This window comes from Oncorhynchus gorbuscha, linkage group LG19 (assembly GCF_021184085.1).
Source record: "Oncorhynchus gorbuscha isolate QuinsamMale2020 ecotype Even-year linkage group LG19, OgorEven_v1.0, whole genome shotgun sequence".
NCBI classification, from domain to species: domain Eukaryota; kingdom Metazoa; phylum Chordata; class Actinopteri; order Salmoniformes; family Salmonidae; genus Oncorhynchus; species Oncorhynchus gorbuscha.
This window is the reverse complement of record NC_060191.1, coordinates 9,375,789-9,390,936: the sequence shown is the minus strand read 5'-3', so window position 1 is coordinate 9,390,936 and position 15,148 is coordinate 9,375,789. Positions and strand designations below refer to the sequence as shown.

General features: G+C 40.3%; 1 protein-coding gene across 2 annotated transcripts; it reads right to left on the bottom strand.

The window, feature by feature from the left end:
* Positions 1–2,251: 2,251 nt before the first annotated feature.
* On the bottom strand, positions 2,252–11,737 carry LOC124005309 (urokinase plasminogen activator surface receptor-like). 2 transcript variants are annotated; one of them, XM_046314447.1, is made up of 5 exons: positions 11,613–11,737; positions 5,873–5,989; positions 5,581–5,727; positions 4,137–4,247; positions 2,252–3,047 (listed from the first exon to the last, which is right to left on the bottom strand). In XM_046314447.1, exons 1-5 carry the CDS (start codon positions 11,722–11,724, stop codon positions 2,845–2,847), a joined length of 690 nt encoding a protein of 229 aa, XP_046170403.1. In that variant the 5' UTR covers positions 11,725–11,737; the 3' UTR covers positions 2,252–2,844. The 2 variants fall into 2 exon arrangements, with proteins under 2 accessions (XP_046170403.1, XP_046170404.1); XM_046314448.1 differs by lacking the exon at positions 11,613–11,737 and adding an exon at positions 6,326–6,416.
* Between the last annotated feature and the right edge of the window lie 3,411 nt (positions 11,738–15,148).

The following is a 15,148-nucleotide window of genomic DNA, read 5'->3' as shown; positions in this document are numbered from 1 at the left end:
CGTTGCACAATTTGCTGGAAAACTCCAAGTCATGTGCCTTTTACTGAGGAGTGTCCATCTGGCCACTCAAGGCCTGATTGGTGGAGTGCTGCAGAGATGGTTGTCCTTTTGGAAGGTTCTCCCATCTCCACAAAGGAACTCTGGAGTTCTGTCAGAGGGACCATCAGGTTCTTGGTCACCTCCCTGACCATGGCCCTTCTCCCCAGATTGCTCAGATTGGCCGGCCGGCCATTTCTATTAAGAGTCTTGGTGGTTCCAAACTTAATCCATTGAAGAATGATGGAGACCACTGTGTTCTTGGGGACCTTCAATGCTGCAGAAATATTTTGGTACCCTTCCCCAGATATGTGCCTCAAAACAATCCTGAGCTCTACGCACAATTCCTTCGACCTCATGGCTTGATTTTTGCTCTGACATGCACTGTCAACTGTGGGACCTTATATAGACAGGTGTGTGCCTTTCCAAATCATGTCCAACCAATAGAATTTACCACAGGTTGACTCCAGCCAAGTTGTAGAAACATCTCAAGGATAATCAATAGAAACAGGATGCACCTGAGCTCAATTTCAAGTATCATAGCAAAGGGCCTGATAACTTATGTAAATAAGGTATTTATTTATTATTTAGTTACAATGTTTTAAATAACTGTTTTTGCTTTGTCATTATGGGTTATTGTGTGTAGATAAATGAGGAAAAACTTTAATTTTAGGCTTTAACGTAACAAAATGTGGAAAAGGGAAGAGGTCTGAATACTTTCTGAATGAACTAAATAACATTGGCTAGTTTGTTGTGTGTAATGAGGAGAAACCAGGCAGCTGCATTCATGAAATTACTTATTCCAGTTACTAATAAGCATGCACCCGTTAAGAAAATGACTGTAAAAACAGTTAAATCCCTGTGGATTGATGAGGAATTGAACATTTGTATGGCTGAGATAAATGGTAATTCTGGCAGCACGGCAGATTGTCAAACTTACTGTAAATTGAGAAATCATGTAACTAAACAAAAAGAAGAAACTGTACCATGAAACAAAATAAATATATAAAGAATGATAGTAAAACACTTTTGGGCTAAAGGGCGACATCAGCTCCATCCTTCACTGAATCCGATGGCTCATTCATCACAAAACCCACTGATATTGCCAACTACTTTAAGGATTGTTTCATTGGCAAGATTAGCAACAACAAATTCTGAACCTACTCTTCCATTTATAACTGACCAAATTATGAAAGACAAGCATTGTCATTTTGAATTCCGTAAAGTGAGTGTGGAACGAGTGAGAAATTAATTGGTGTTTATTAACAATGACAAGCAACCTGGGTCTGACAACTTGGATGGAAAATTACTGAGGATGATGGTGGACTATATTGCCACTCCTATTTGCCATCTCTTCAATCCAAACCTACAGGAAAGTGTGTTCCCTCAGGGCTGGAGGGAAGCAAAAGTCATTCCGGTACACAAGAATAGCAAAGCTTCCTTTTCTGGCTCAAACAGCCAACCAACTAGTCTGCTACCAACCCTTAGTAAACTTTTGGAGAAAAAAAGTGTTTGACCAGATAGATACAGTGCTATTTCGCAGTAAACAAATTAACAGCTGACATTCGTGACGCTTATAGGGAAGGGCATTTAACATGTACAGCATTTACACAAATGATTGATGATTGGCTGAAATAAATTGATAATAAGAAACTTGTGGGAGCTGTTTTGTTAGACTTAATCATAATCTGCTGCTGGAAAAACCTATGTTATTGCTTTACATCCCCTGCTATATCGTGGATTGAGAATAACCTGTCTAACAGAACCCAGAAGGTGTTTTTTGAAAACTCTAGCATAATCCAGGTAGACTAGGGTATTCCATAGAGCAGTGTTCTAGGTCCCTTACTTTATTCAATCTTTACTAATGACCTGCTACTGGCACTGAGTAAAGCCGGTGTGTCTATGTATGCTGATGACTCAACATTAAACACATCAGCTACTACAGCAAGTGAATTCACTCTTTGTTATCAATACACTTAATAACAAAGAGATGCAGTCAGTTTTAGAATGGGTGGCAAGTAATAAACTAGTCCTAAATAGGTTTTAAAAAGAAAATCATTCTATTTGGGACAAACCATTCACTAAGCCCTAAACCTCAACTAAATATTGTAGTGAATATTGTGGATATTTTTTATTTTTTATTCTTTGCCTCATTGAACTAGGAAGCAGGAGGTTGTGAGAATAAAGAGGCAGCTCACCTATTCAGTAATTCATATACTTTGCATATTTTTTTAATTTACAGAATTAATCTTGTTTATCAAGGAAACACATTGACACTGTACACATCCAGTGACATTTTTAATTTCAAGTATATTTCTGCTTAGGTAAAAAATAGGATTCAATAGCCTTTTATGTTATTCAGAATGTTAAAAACAGGTGAAAGCTAACAATGCCAATGATTTGAAGCAATGTACCACACTTGCTTAGATTGGAAAATGCCTCACCAAACATGCACGCCTCAGAGAGAAGAGGATGGGTATGAGTGTGTGTAGGGGTTGTAGGATGGAAGTAGGTGTGGGTTGTTGTGGGTGTGTATTTTTTTGCGAGAGCTGTCCCTAAAATGAATTGGCTATAGTGCATTCCGCAGGTGGCTGCAGCATTATGCTAGTGGGGGTGGGGGGGTTGAGTTAATCCAACACAATGTGACGCCCCAAGGAAGCATCCAGTGAAAGGGGCTATTCTATAACATTCATTATTAATACACACAACAGGTAGATAGTGGAGACTGGGGCAGTGGTGTGGGGAGATGGGGGGGACAATGACAGGGAGGCTCCTGTTACGATGGAGGTGGTGAAGGCAAGGTGTCTCTCAGTAGAACAGGGTGACAGAGACCATGGATGTCACCAGGATCAGGAGGCTCAGTCCGATGCTCTGGGCGTTGTTACACAGGTTGCCCTCGCAGCACTTCATCTCCATGCTCATGGTGGACCCCAGTGCTCGTGACACGTCTCCCGTACAGATGGTCTTGGAGGCACATCCCTTCATTGACATCTTCTCGCCACCCGTGTTCACTAGCAGCACACACAAGAAAATGTTACTGTTATCCACAAGACTCAATGCTTCCCAAGCCCAGTCAACTCCTGATAAGTGCACATTGGATAAAACTTTCAGCCTACGGAATACTCCGGCAGGTGCTGATTCTGTAGGTACCCGATTACATTTGGACCTGGTGAAATGTGAAGATATACCGTCCACTAGGGGCAACGTGAGTGCCTATTACCATCTAGTAGGCTTGCTAGGGTGTTGTGATGGGGGATAGGGTGTTTAAGCCGCAAACTCCGGCTCCGAGGGTCGTGTGTTCAATCCCAGTGCAAGGAGCTCGTTTTTGTTTAAAGGCTTTCCCAAACCTTAACCAATCAGAATTATTACATAAACCTAAGTTTAGCCCTATCCTTAACCATTGGGAATTCATGCCTAAATGTACATGTTAGTTTCACTTTTAAGGAGTTTCACAGACAGCTAAGATACATCACCACGTCGTAATTAAAACATTGGGCCATGGAGTAATTTTTTTGCTGCAGTTAGGCCACGGTTGGAGGTTTATTTGGAGATTGGGAAACTTATCAGTGCAGTGCACACTAGTTTAAAATACTTATTTATGCATTCATTTGTGGATATCCATCATCCATTTCGTATTATATGTTATGAATTACAATTCCTATGATATGTTACAAATTGCCAAATGTAAGATATGTTACTAATTCCAAAATATTTGTTGCTAATATTAGTTATGTGGCTAACGCTAACATTAGCTAGCAGTAGGGGTTAGTGTTAGCGGTTAGGGTTATCTAAAAGGTTGGGGGAAGGGGTAGCTAACATGCTAGGGTTGTAGGTGATGAGATACAAACGTGCAACCTTTGAGTTGCTAGACGTTCGCATTATATGCCCACCCATCCACTCCAACCAACCACCCTCCTTACATTTTTGCCTTATGTAACCTTCTATCTGATGTAACTATACCAAACATAACATGTCATACTAATTTGAGTGTCCTGGATTTACGTTTACTATGTCTAGTCTATGAGAGCAGTCTGAGAGACTAAAGGAAGAGGCTTTAGGAATGTAAAAAATGTGCAGATAACGTTCATCTGAAACACTACCTGTTGTTGAGATGCAGTGGTCCTCGTCTCCCAAGCAGCTCAGAGTGCTCATGCAGTCCGTTCCGATACAGGTGAAGCATGTCTTGCCATTAGGAAGGCCTTTAGTGGGCTCTAAAGGATAGGTGATTGCACTTTTCACTCCCAGCTCACCACAAATCAAAATAGATTAATTCTATTCCTTATAATAGCCTATTCAGTGGCGACCTGTTATTCAGAACATTTTTTTGAGACCCACATTTTTTGCAAAAAAGTAAAGTAGGAAATACATTTGTAAAAAAATGCATGCATGTTATTTTGGCATTAATACGAGTATCATATCAGTTTGCAAACAATGTAAAAATATATATATATTATTAAGTTAATAAAGCCGCCTACAAACATGATCTCGTTTTTGTTTTCTTTAGTAAATCAGCTCCAAAATGCAGGTGTTTCAGCCTAGATCCGTGCTTTCTATGGTGGTGGGGCAAGCCAGCAATGATTGGCTCAGTGTTCTGTCACTCATGGGGACACTACGTCACGGCCAAGTAGTAAGGGTAGACATAGAAAATTGAAGCCCTTTGGCTCCTGCCATAGAATTACATTAGTAGTGCCCTTCCAATAAGGCTCAAGGTCATTGGCCACAGAAAAAAATGATGCCAAATCATGTTATATGTACAGTACCTTTTGATTGGACTGATCATGTCATTATCTTACTTTCAAAATCCTTGCCATATGTCATATGAAGAGAAATAATGAAGAGAAATCGTGTCTGCTTACATGCCCCCTTTATTTATCATATGGTGCTGACTTGGTGTACAGGGAAAACACTGTAAGAATGGCCCATGTTCTGAATTCTGTCCCTGTACATTTCAAAAGTACTGACCAACTAGTTATATTGACTATGTCAGTCCTGGCTCGCTCAAAATTATCCCCTTGTCATCCCCTTTTGCCATAGTTTGTACATCTCAATTGTCAGTAGGAACCACATTTGTTTAAGCAAGTCAGCTTTATTAACTATGTTTTTTTTAAAGGCATTAAATGAGGCTGATGGACTGTTTCCCTGACAGACAAGGCTCCGCTGGCTTTATGTAGACCTAACAGTTTGTGGTCACCCTTATAGTGCAATTAATGTATTGTTTGGAGTTGTTGTGTAGTGACTGCTTGCCCCACTAAGATTTACATGCTAAAATCGCCACGGAGCCTATTTAAATTATTCATCTTCCTCTATGTTGAAAACACGTGGCAGCCATTAGCTAAATACATCGGTTGGTTGTATTTCATTTTAGGGAGACATACCAATTTAATAATTGACATACTCTAGTTGATCAACTCAAACTTTCCTCATGGAACTATCAATTAAAATTATTCATTTCAATTCAGCCTTTCAACATGCTATTAAATTGAATGTTTTAATAGTAGCATTTACTGTAAACTAACAGCCTATAATTCTCATTGAGATAGTTACCAGGGACGTTTTGGGAGTTGCAGAGGTCCGTATTGCAGCATTTGCTGGCGATCGTTGTGCGCGCGATTCCGAAGTTCACTGATGTACTGAGACACTCAGCAGACACCGCGCAAGACTTCGCGTTGATATCCAATACTTTTCTATCACCTGGAAATGGAAAGAAGAGGTCGAGGCAAGCAAAAAAAACATACAGGTTAAAAAACGATAAAAATGTAACCTAAATATTTGTTTTACCGTTAGGCTCAAATGTATGACCTAAATGATGACCTAAATGAACCCGCCATTAATTTACCCGCATAGGATATGATCCGCGAGCTTCCACATTGGGCTGGATAAAGACAGTCAATCTGCGTGTTGGTGCATGCTCCTGATTCTCCTGGTGTGCACTCAAAGCATTTGAGTGAATATGCTGAGAAGGTGAAAAGTTACAGCATCCGATTATTTTAAATTATTTTTATAAATGATCAAGGAGATAAAAAACGTGGACAATGTTTTCTTTGGTTGAAATGCATTTGCCATTCAAAAGGTAAATTGATCAATTCTGTTGAAGTTATTTATTGCTTCATTTTAGTAAAACTGTGGGCTATAGGCTAAGCTGAAATTACAAAAAAAGTTGAATAATTGCTGAACTTGATCTTCAAAGCAGAATTAATACATGGGTTCTTTCCATATTTAGAGATGTTTTAAATAAATGATAATCGAAATGCATGTTAACCGTAGGCTATAACCTAAATAGTCCTCTTACCTTTGGAAAGAAGCATGCTCACGAGGATGGGTACAATAAGGTGCATTTTGAATTGGAGGTGAAATGATATAGGGTGTGTCGAGTTACAGCATTTATCTGTTATCATTTAGAGGTGTGGTTTGCCCAACACCATGTATAGAATGTGGTAATATTTTGAATTTTCATATTTGTTTTCTGTGGTTTTACATCCTGTATTTATAATTCATTAACTTTTTTTCACTGCTTGGTGTTCTGCAAAACCTTCACAACTTCAAAATAAATGTCAAATTAACATTATTTTCTGCCTTTTTGCATAGTGCACATTTAAAGTAATGTTCTCAGATTGTTACAAGAAAGTTAAGAAACAATGTTCTTCTGTGGGAATTTCAGTACTTCAGCATAACATTTCCTACACATTTCATCGTGGTTCTATTTAAAATAATGTCTCAGAACGTTCAGAGAATGTTAAGAAAGTTCTTCTGTTAGAATTTCAGTACTTCAGCATCACGGTTTTGGCAGGTTTTACTCATGGCTCTATTTAAAGTCATGTTCTCAGAACATTAAGAACTTTATATACATTTTTTTGAGTGAACAATGCATAACCAAACTAATTTCCATGTGTCCTATTTTTGATTGGAGTTCAAAACCATTAACTGAAGCTAGCAGTGTTATTAAAAGTATTTTTGAAACATTTTCACAGGACATTATTGAATTACTTTCAAATAACCTATCATATTCATTCTCAGAATGTTAATAAAAGCTCCCATGAAAACTTACTCACAACAAGTAAGTTCTCAACATCTCTGCCTCATATTGACACAATCACTGTTTGCAGCAACTGGTTGTGGTCTGCCTTCTGTGTCAACTTAAATCAGTTTTTTTGTAACTCTTTTTGCAAGTGGTCTGCATACCCCTCTCCCTGAGCATGGTTATGCCCATGTATGGAAACAAAGCCGCCTATAGGCTGTTTGCCTTGTGCCTTGAGGCTGACAGCTGTTCATCATCCAGACAAGAAACACAGTAGTAAGTCTAGTGAACCTTGACTGATTCAGATTTTGCTGTGTTACAGCCCGAATTCAAAATTCATTCAATATATTATATCTATCCACAATACCCCATAATGACAAAGTGAAAACATGTTTTTAGACATTTATTACAATTGATTGAAAATGAAATACAGACATTCAATTGAAGTCGGGAGTTTACAAACACCTTAGCCAATTACATTTAAAATCAGTTTTTCACCATTCCTGACATTTAATCCTAGTAAAAATTACCTGTCTTAGGTTAGTTAGGATCACCACTTTATTATAAGAATGTGAAATGTCAGAATAATAGTTGAGTGATTTATTTCAGCTTTTATTTCTTTCATCACATTCCCAGTGGGTCAGAAGTTTACATACACTCAATTAGTATTTGGTAGCATTGCCTTTACATTTTTTAAACTTGGGTCAATTGTTTCAGCTAGCCTTCCACAATAAATTAGGTGAATTTTGGCCCATTCCTCCTGACAGAGCTGGTGTAACTGAGTCAGGTTTGTAGGCCTCCTTGCTCGCACACTTTTTCAGTTCTGCCCACAATTTTTCTATAGGAGGTAAGGGCTTTGTGATGGACACTCCAATACCTTGACTTTGTTGTCCATAAGCCATTTTGCCACAACTTTGGAAGTATGCTTGGGGTCATTGTTCATTTGGAAGATGCATTTGCGACCAAGCTTTAACATCCTGACTGATGTCTTGAGATGTTGCTTCAATATATCCACAGAAATTTCCTTCCTCATGATGCCATCTATTTTGTGAAATGCACCAGTCCCTCCTGCAGCAAAGCACCCCCACAACATGATGCTGCCACCCCCGTGCTTCAAGGTTGGGATGGTGTTCTTCGGCTTGCAAGCCTCCCCCTTTTTCCTCCAAACATAATGATGGTCATTATGGCCAAACAGTTATATTTGTTTCATCAGACCACAGGACATTTCTCCAAAAAGTACGATCTTTGTCCCCATGTGCAGTTGCAAACCGCAGTCTGGCTTTTTTATGCCGGTTTTGGAGCAGTGGCTTCTTCCTCGCTGAGCGACCTTTCAGGTTATGTCGATATAAGACTCGTTTCACTGTGGATATAGATAATTTTGTACCGGTTTCCTCCAGCATCTTTACAAAGCCCTTTGCTGTTGTTCTGGGATTGATTTGCACTTTTCGCACCAAAGTGAGTTCATCCCTAGGAGACAGAACGCGTCTCCTTCCTAAGCGGTATGATAGCTGCGTGGTCCCATGGTGTTTATACTTGCGTATTATTGTACACCTCCAATTGACTCAAATTATGTAAATTAGCCTAACAGAAGCTTCTAAAGGCATGACATAATTTTCTGGAATTTTCCAAGCTGTTTAAAGGCACAGTCAATTTAGTGCATGTAAACTTCTGACCCACTGGAATTGTGATACAGGGAATTCTAAGTGAAATAATCTGTCTGTAAACAATTGTTGGAAAAATTACTTAGTGAAATAATCTGTCTGTAAACAATTGTTGGAAAAATTACTTGTGTCAGATTTTTGGATATAAATATGAACTTTACCGAACAAAACATACATGTATTGTGTCATCTGATGAAGATCATCAAAGGTTAGTGATTCATTTTATCTTTATTTCTGCTTTTTGTGACTCCTCTCTTTGGCTGGAAAAATGGCTGTGTTTTTCTGAGACTTGGCTCTGACCTAACATAATCGTTTGGTGTGCTTTCATCGTAAAGCCTTTTTGAAATCGGACACTGTGGCTGGATTTACAACAAGTGTAGCTTTAAAATGGTGTCAAATACTTGTATGTTTGAGGAATTTTAATTACGGGATTTCTGTTGATTTGAATTTGGTGCCCTGCAGTTTCACTGGCTGTTGAAGAGGTGGGTCTAGTGTCCCAAATACCCTAGTGAAGTTAATGCAACTGCTGTGTCAGATCTTCAAAAAAACTTTACGGAAAAAGCACACCATGCTATAATCTGAGTACAGCGCTCAGAGCCCAAACAAGCCATACAGATATCCACCATGTTGTGAAGTCAACAGAAGTCAGAAATAGTATTATAAATATTCACTTACCTTTGATGATCTTCATCAGAATGCTCTCCCAGGTATCCCAGTTCCACAATAAATGTTTGTTTTGTTCGATAACGTCCATAATTTATGTCCAAATACCTCCTTTTTGTTCACGTGTTTAGTTCCAAAATCCAAATTGATGACTCGCAGGTCAGACGAAAAGTCAAAAAAATTCATTACAGTTTGTAGAAACATGTCAAACGATGTATAGAATCTATCTTTGGGATGTTTTTAACATACATTTTCAATAATGTTTCAACCGGAGAATTCCTTTGTCTTCAGAAATGCGATGGAACACAGGTCGCTCTCACGGGAGCGAGCGTGGTCAGCTCATGCCAGACACCTGACTCAAAGAACTCTCCTTCCCTCATTCTTCACAGTAGAAGCATCAAACAAGGTTCTAAAGACAGTTGACATCTAGTGGAAGCCTTAGGGTGTGCAATATGACCCCAAAGACACTGTATATTGGATAGGCAAAAGATTTCCCACTTCCTGGTTGGATTTATTTCTCAGTTTTTGCCTGCCATATGAGTTCTGTTAAACTGACAGACATCATTCAAACAGTTTTAGAAGCTTCAGAGTGTTTTCTATCCACATCTACTAATCATCCAAGCTACTCAATACTGCCCCCAGCCATAAAAAGTTAACATACAGTATGTATCTGACTCAGGTTTGTTAGATCTCTCCACTGTAGTAGCTGATTTGTGATGAGCTCCACCCCCTGCTCATGGCATATTCTGCTCCCAAGTGCTTCAATTTGACCTTCACCTGGTTCAATGCGTTCCTCCCGAATGTTAACTACTTTCTTTCTCTTTCTCTATTTACTTAGTTTATTGATCACAGCAGGATGTGACTATCACTCACATAGACTTCTTGGCATGGTAAATGATGCATGATTCAATTCCTGCTGACTAATGTGTATTGGTTTTGTAAGTGCTTGTATACTTTTCAATACATTACACTAAAAGGTGTGGTCTCCATGTTTCCAAGACTTATAGCTAAAAGTCTTGAACTTGTCTCAAATATATCTATTCTGACACAAACCTGTCTTCTCTAATGGGTGAAGATTTCTGCAGTTTCACAATAAATGGGAGTTTTCCCTTCTGTTCTCGATCCAACAAGGATCATTGAGGTTTAGAATAATCTAATAATATTTCTCCCAGAGATGTCATGAGCACTCAAGAAATCTAACCACCCATGTAATCAAATAACAATAATTGTATATTTCTGGACAAAAAGTAAAGTGAATTTAAACACTTCACCCTAGTTGTTCCTGTAAGTCACTCTGGATAATACTGTCAGCTAAATGACTGGAATGTAAATGTATTTGTCCAATAGAACAAAATTGAACATGTGCAAAGCATACACCGAATATACACAGTATTGCATCCTAATGAGTGATGAAGGGACACATAAAAATGGAACGGGAAACCAAGTAACACAAACGCACACAACACATTGCCCCTGAACTGAAGGTAATATGTAAAAGATTTACAAATGATTTGGTTGGTGATAGTTTGTCACACTGCTGTTTTTACATTCACTTTCTCTGCAAATGAGCCCTTAAGTTTCTATTCCTTTAGTTACATTTCCAATCAACTTCAAACCGAACGATGTGACAAGCCCTACTTTTGAATTGAGAAACCCTGACCAACTTTCATTTCTTCCCATGTGTGGTCTATAACCCACATGTATTTAAGATTCTGTTTCTTTAAGTTATGTTTTGTGTCATGAACCTGTTTTACAACTTCCTGCAAAAAATAGCGGGCTCTGACTGTTGCTCCTATTTGTTATTGTTTGAATCCGGGAAGACGATCTGGATCCCAGTCAGGGGAAAACACCTCTTTTTGCAACCCAGTCTCTAATTAATGATGTATTATATTGTAACAACCCTGGGTTTATAAGCGCGGATATCGACTGTGCCACTTGAGCATGCTTTTTGCGGTCTATCAACTGTGCCCCAAAAGCATGCTCAAGGGGCAGAGTCACTATCTGCTCTTATAAACCCAGGGTCTTTACACAGCTCCCTTCTTTCAGAGCGTGTCATAGCTTGCAACTCAATGTCTTACAGGAATGGCTCACTGGCCAAGCACACACACGTTCGTGGATTAGCTAATTTGCTTTGGCTAACATTAGCTATTAGCTGTGTACAATGCCAGGGGATTGTTTAAAAGAGAAACTCACATATACTACTGAGATAGTACTCCCTTATTTCTGTTTATCATCACCTTTTATAAAATGACAACAATGCCTTGCGAGCCGGCTTACTTTTCCAGTCGAAGCACTGTTTCCTGGAGCATTCTGCCCTATTCTGAAATAATTCCCTGGGTATACTGTCATGCTGTGGATGTTTGGTCAGGAAGTGTCGTTATATGAATTTGTTCGTTTTGATTGACTCATTACTCATTTACCAACAGATGGCACAGTGATGCCATCTGTTGGTAAATGTTTATTACTGCAACTCTTGTGTTTTACCGGGGTGCGTGAGATACCCGGATGTGTTGTGATGTACTGAACAAGACTGGTTACTCGCATCAATGCCTCTGTCTCGTCATTTAACATTCAACATTCATGGTGTCAGAGTCGGATAATTAACCATGCTTTCCGCAAATTAGAGTCACCTGTTCTGGTTTACCAAACAAATGCTTATTTGTGTAAAATTTCGCCTTGAATTGGCCTTTAGCTAGAGTGAGTTTGCTAGTTAGCTTCAGTGTTGTTTTCACCGGTTAGACATGGAAGCGAATCCCCGCTGACGCTGGCCTTGGCAGTGGAGACATACCGTGCAGCAGAGCTTACTGGTATACGGATAAGGTCCATGGAGCTAGAAAGGCAACATATGGACAATGTCAATGCTACATTCAGGCAGCCAGTAAAGAAATTACCCTTTGCCACAGCTAATGCTAATACTACAGCCAACTCTGCAGTAGACAACCCCAATACATGCCGATATTGTGGCAGTTCTCATGGACGAGGAAAAGAACACTGCCCAGCCTATGGAAAGATATGCAAATCCTGTGGTACAGCTAATCACTTCAAGGGTCTGCATGAAAAGCAAGAGAAAGGAGGGTAAAGTGCACTCCATGGAAACAAACATCAACCAGGCTGACTACCTCTATGTTACAGACCAGCGCCTTATACAAATCAGGCAGCACACAGACAGGGACGAGCAACTCCAGGCATTGAGGTCTGTGATTCTGATGGTCTGGCCCGACTGCAGGGAAGAAACTGCTTTAGCCGTCAGAGAATATTGGCCAGTCAAAGAGGAGCTCAGTGTTCAAAACGGAGTAATATTCAAGTGTCAGAGAGTCGTTATTTCCCGGTCTCTGCACCCTGAGATGTTGGCGCGTGTGCACTCAAGTCACATAGGAGGTGAGACCTGTTACAGACAAGCACGTGACACACTGTATTGGCCAGGAATGCAGAGTGAAATCAAAGACTGTCAGTAAATGCACAGTCTGCAATGAATATGCCATTGAGCAACAGAGCGAGACGATGATGTCCCACAAGCTCCTGATGCACCCCTGGTAGATAGTAAGTCTAGATCTCTTCCAGCACAGTGGCAAAGACTTTCTGCTGGTAGTCGATCATTACTCAGACTTTTGGGAGATTGACCTCCTCCCCGACCTCTCAGCAGAGACAATGATCAAACGCTGCAAGGCTCAGTTTGCCCGCTATGGCCAGGCAGACAGGGTAATTTCAGACAATGGACCCCAATTCTCCGGAGTTGAGTTCCAAAAATTTGCTGCAGGATGGGAATTCGAGCACGTCAATTCATCACCACGACACCCAAAAGCTAATGGGAAGGCGGGGTCCGCAGTAAAAATGGCAAAGAACCTCTGCAAAAAGGCTCTGCGAGAGGGCAAAGATGCCTGGAAAGCAATCCTGCAGTGACGCAATACCCCGACAGAAGGCATGGATAGCAGCCCAGCACAGCGCCTCATGGCACCGCGCTTAAAAGCAGCTCTGCCAGTAGCCAGCACTTTCCTGGAGCTATGTGTGGTGACAGACGTGCTGGTGAAGCTACGTCACAGAAGACAGGTCTCCAAGTTCATCTATGACAAATCAGCAAAAGACTTACCTGAGCTCAGGGTGGGTGAAACGGTGCGAATGGAGCCACTACCAGGGGACCGGACAGGCCTCTGGAGACTAAGATCCTGTGTACAGAAAGTGACACCACGCTCCTATTTGGTCGAAGTGAATGGATCACTGTACCGTCGTAACAGGGTTGACCTTCGGATTGCTGAGCCAGCACCTACTCAGAACCCTGATGGCCAAAGGGGTCGCATGACAAAAGACAGAACCCCAGCAAGTCACATGGGGCCTGAGGCACTGGACGAAGAGCCAGGGGATCACAGGTCGGCCGCTCCTTCGCCAATCAATTGTCCCCTTAGACAGGCCTGTGCGGGAACCCGCAGACAAGCCCCCTGTCTTTTCACGCTGCGGACGTCTGTCCCAGCCACCAAAAATACATAATCTGTAGGTTTCCCATCAGGGATTGTTGACAGGCAGAGATAAAAGTGAAGAGAATATCAAAATGTGTTGTTGTTACCTGAGAAAAAATAAAAATACTAAACTGTTCATGTTGGAAATTGTTACTAGGTTTGTTTTGTTAGTGAATTGACACCTCCTGTCCTATTTTATTAAATGGAAGATGTTATGGGTGTAAGATGGCACAGTGATGCCATCTGTTGGTAAAGGTTCATTACTGCAACTATTGTGTTTTACCGGGGTGCTTGAGATAGCCGGATTTGTTGTGATGTACTGAACAAGACTGGTTACTCGCATCAATGCCTCTGTCGCCAGTTAACATTCAAACAGATACATGATTAGTCTATAGTCTACAATAATAATGTAATTGAATGTGCTATAGTATAATTTTTTCATTGATGAAAACAATTGTAGATGGGGAAGGGTAGGCTACTTCATTCAGTGAATACTGAATGTATTGCTATTTCTGGGAGTATGTTAATGTCGTATTTTCAGCTGATGAACTATGGCAATGTCGAACTATTTTCTAAATCTTTATTTTAGTCAAGATGCGATGAGACAGAGTAACCAATCAGCTTCACTGCAGATGTTCAACCCACCACCCCCACTGCCCTCCCTCCACAAGTAGCCACATCCTCTTCTCCTGTTCAACTACTTTGTCACCACACTAAAAATTACTATTCTTATACCCCTGTGCCCATTTCAGTGGAACATGATCCATCCAAGGCCTCAGCTGGATGCCTAAAATGTGAGAAATTTAAACAAGATAGTAGTGTATGTAGTTCCAAGAAAACACACTAGTGCCCCTCTGTGTCAATGTTGAAATGCCACACATGGAATATGTCAAAGGAGATAGTGATATGAGTGAGATCATATGAAAATAAAGACACCTTCGGATCTAAAATGAGTGTGGGATGCCCTCGTGTCTCATTTTTTATCATTGCTGAGGAAAATTGATGAAAGAGAGGAATGCAGCTAAAAAATAAATGTACTTTTTAAAATTCCGTTTTGTACTGTTGAAAACAGGATGTGGGCAGTAGTACCCCAAATATGTATTTGTTTGTTTCATCGATTCCACCCCCTCCCACCAAATACTGGTAGTTATTTTAAAAACCTGTGGAACCACAATCTGGTGTTTAATATGCTATTTGTTATGTTTTGCTGTGCTTTTCGCAATAAAAAATAATTTATACTTTCATCATAAAACAAATGCATCACACCACTCTGTCACGCCCTGATCTGTTTCACCTGTCCTTGTGCTGGTCTCCACCCCCTC

Excerpts from the sequence above, each read along its gene's own strand:
- LOC124005309 (XM_046314447.1), bottom strand. The coding sequence starts at position 11,724 with ATGACAGTATACCCAGGGAATTATTTCAGAATAGGGCAGAATGCTCCA. Across the intron at positions 5,990-11,612 it reads TTGTTGTCATTTTATAAAAG|CATATTCACTCAAATGCTTT; the intron begins GTGATGATAAAC and ends TCACCTTCTCAG. Across the intron at positions 5,728-5,872 it reads GCGGATCATATCCTATGCGG|GTGATAGAAAAGTATTGGAT; the intron begins GTAAATTAATGG and ends TTCCATTTCCAG.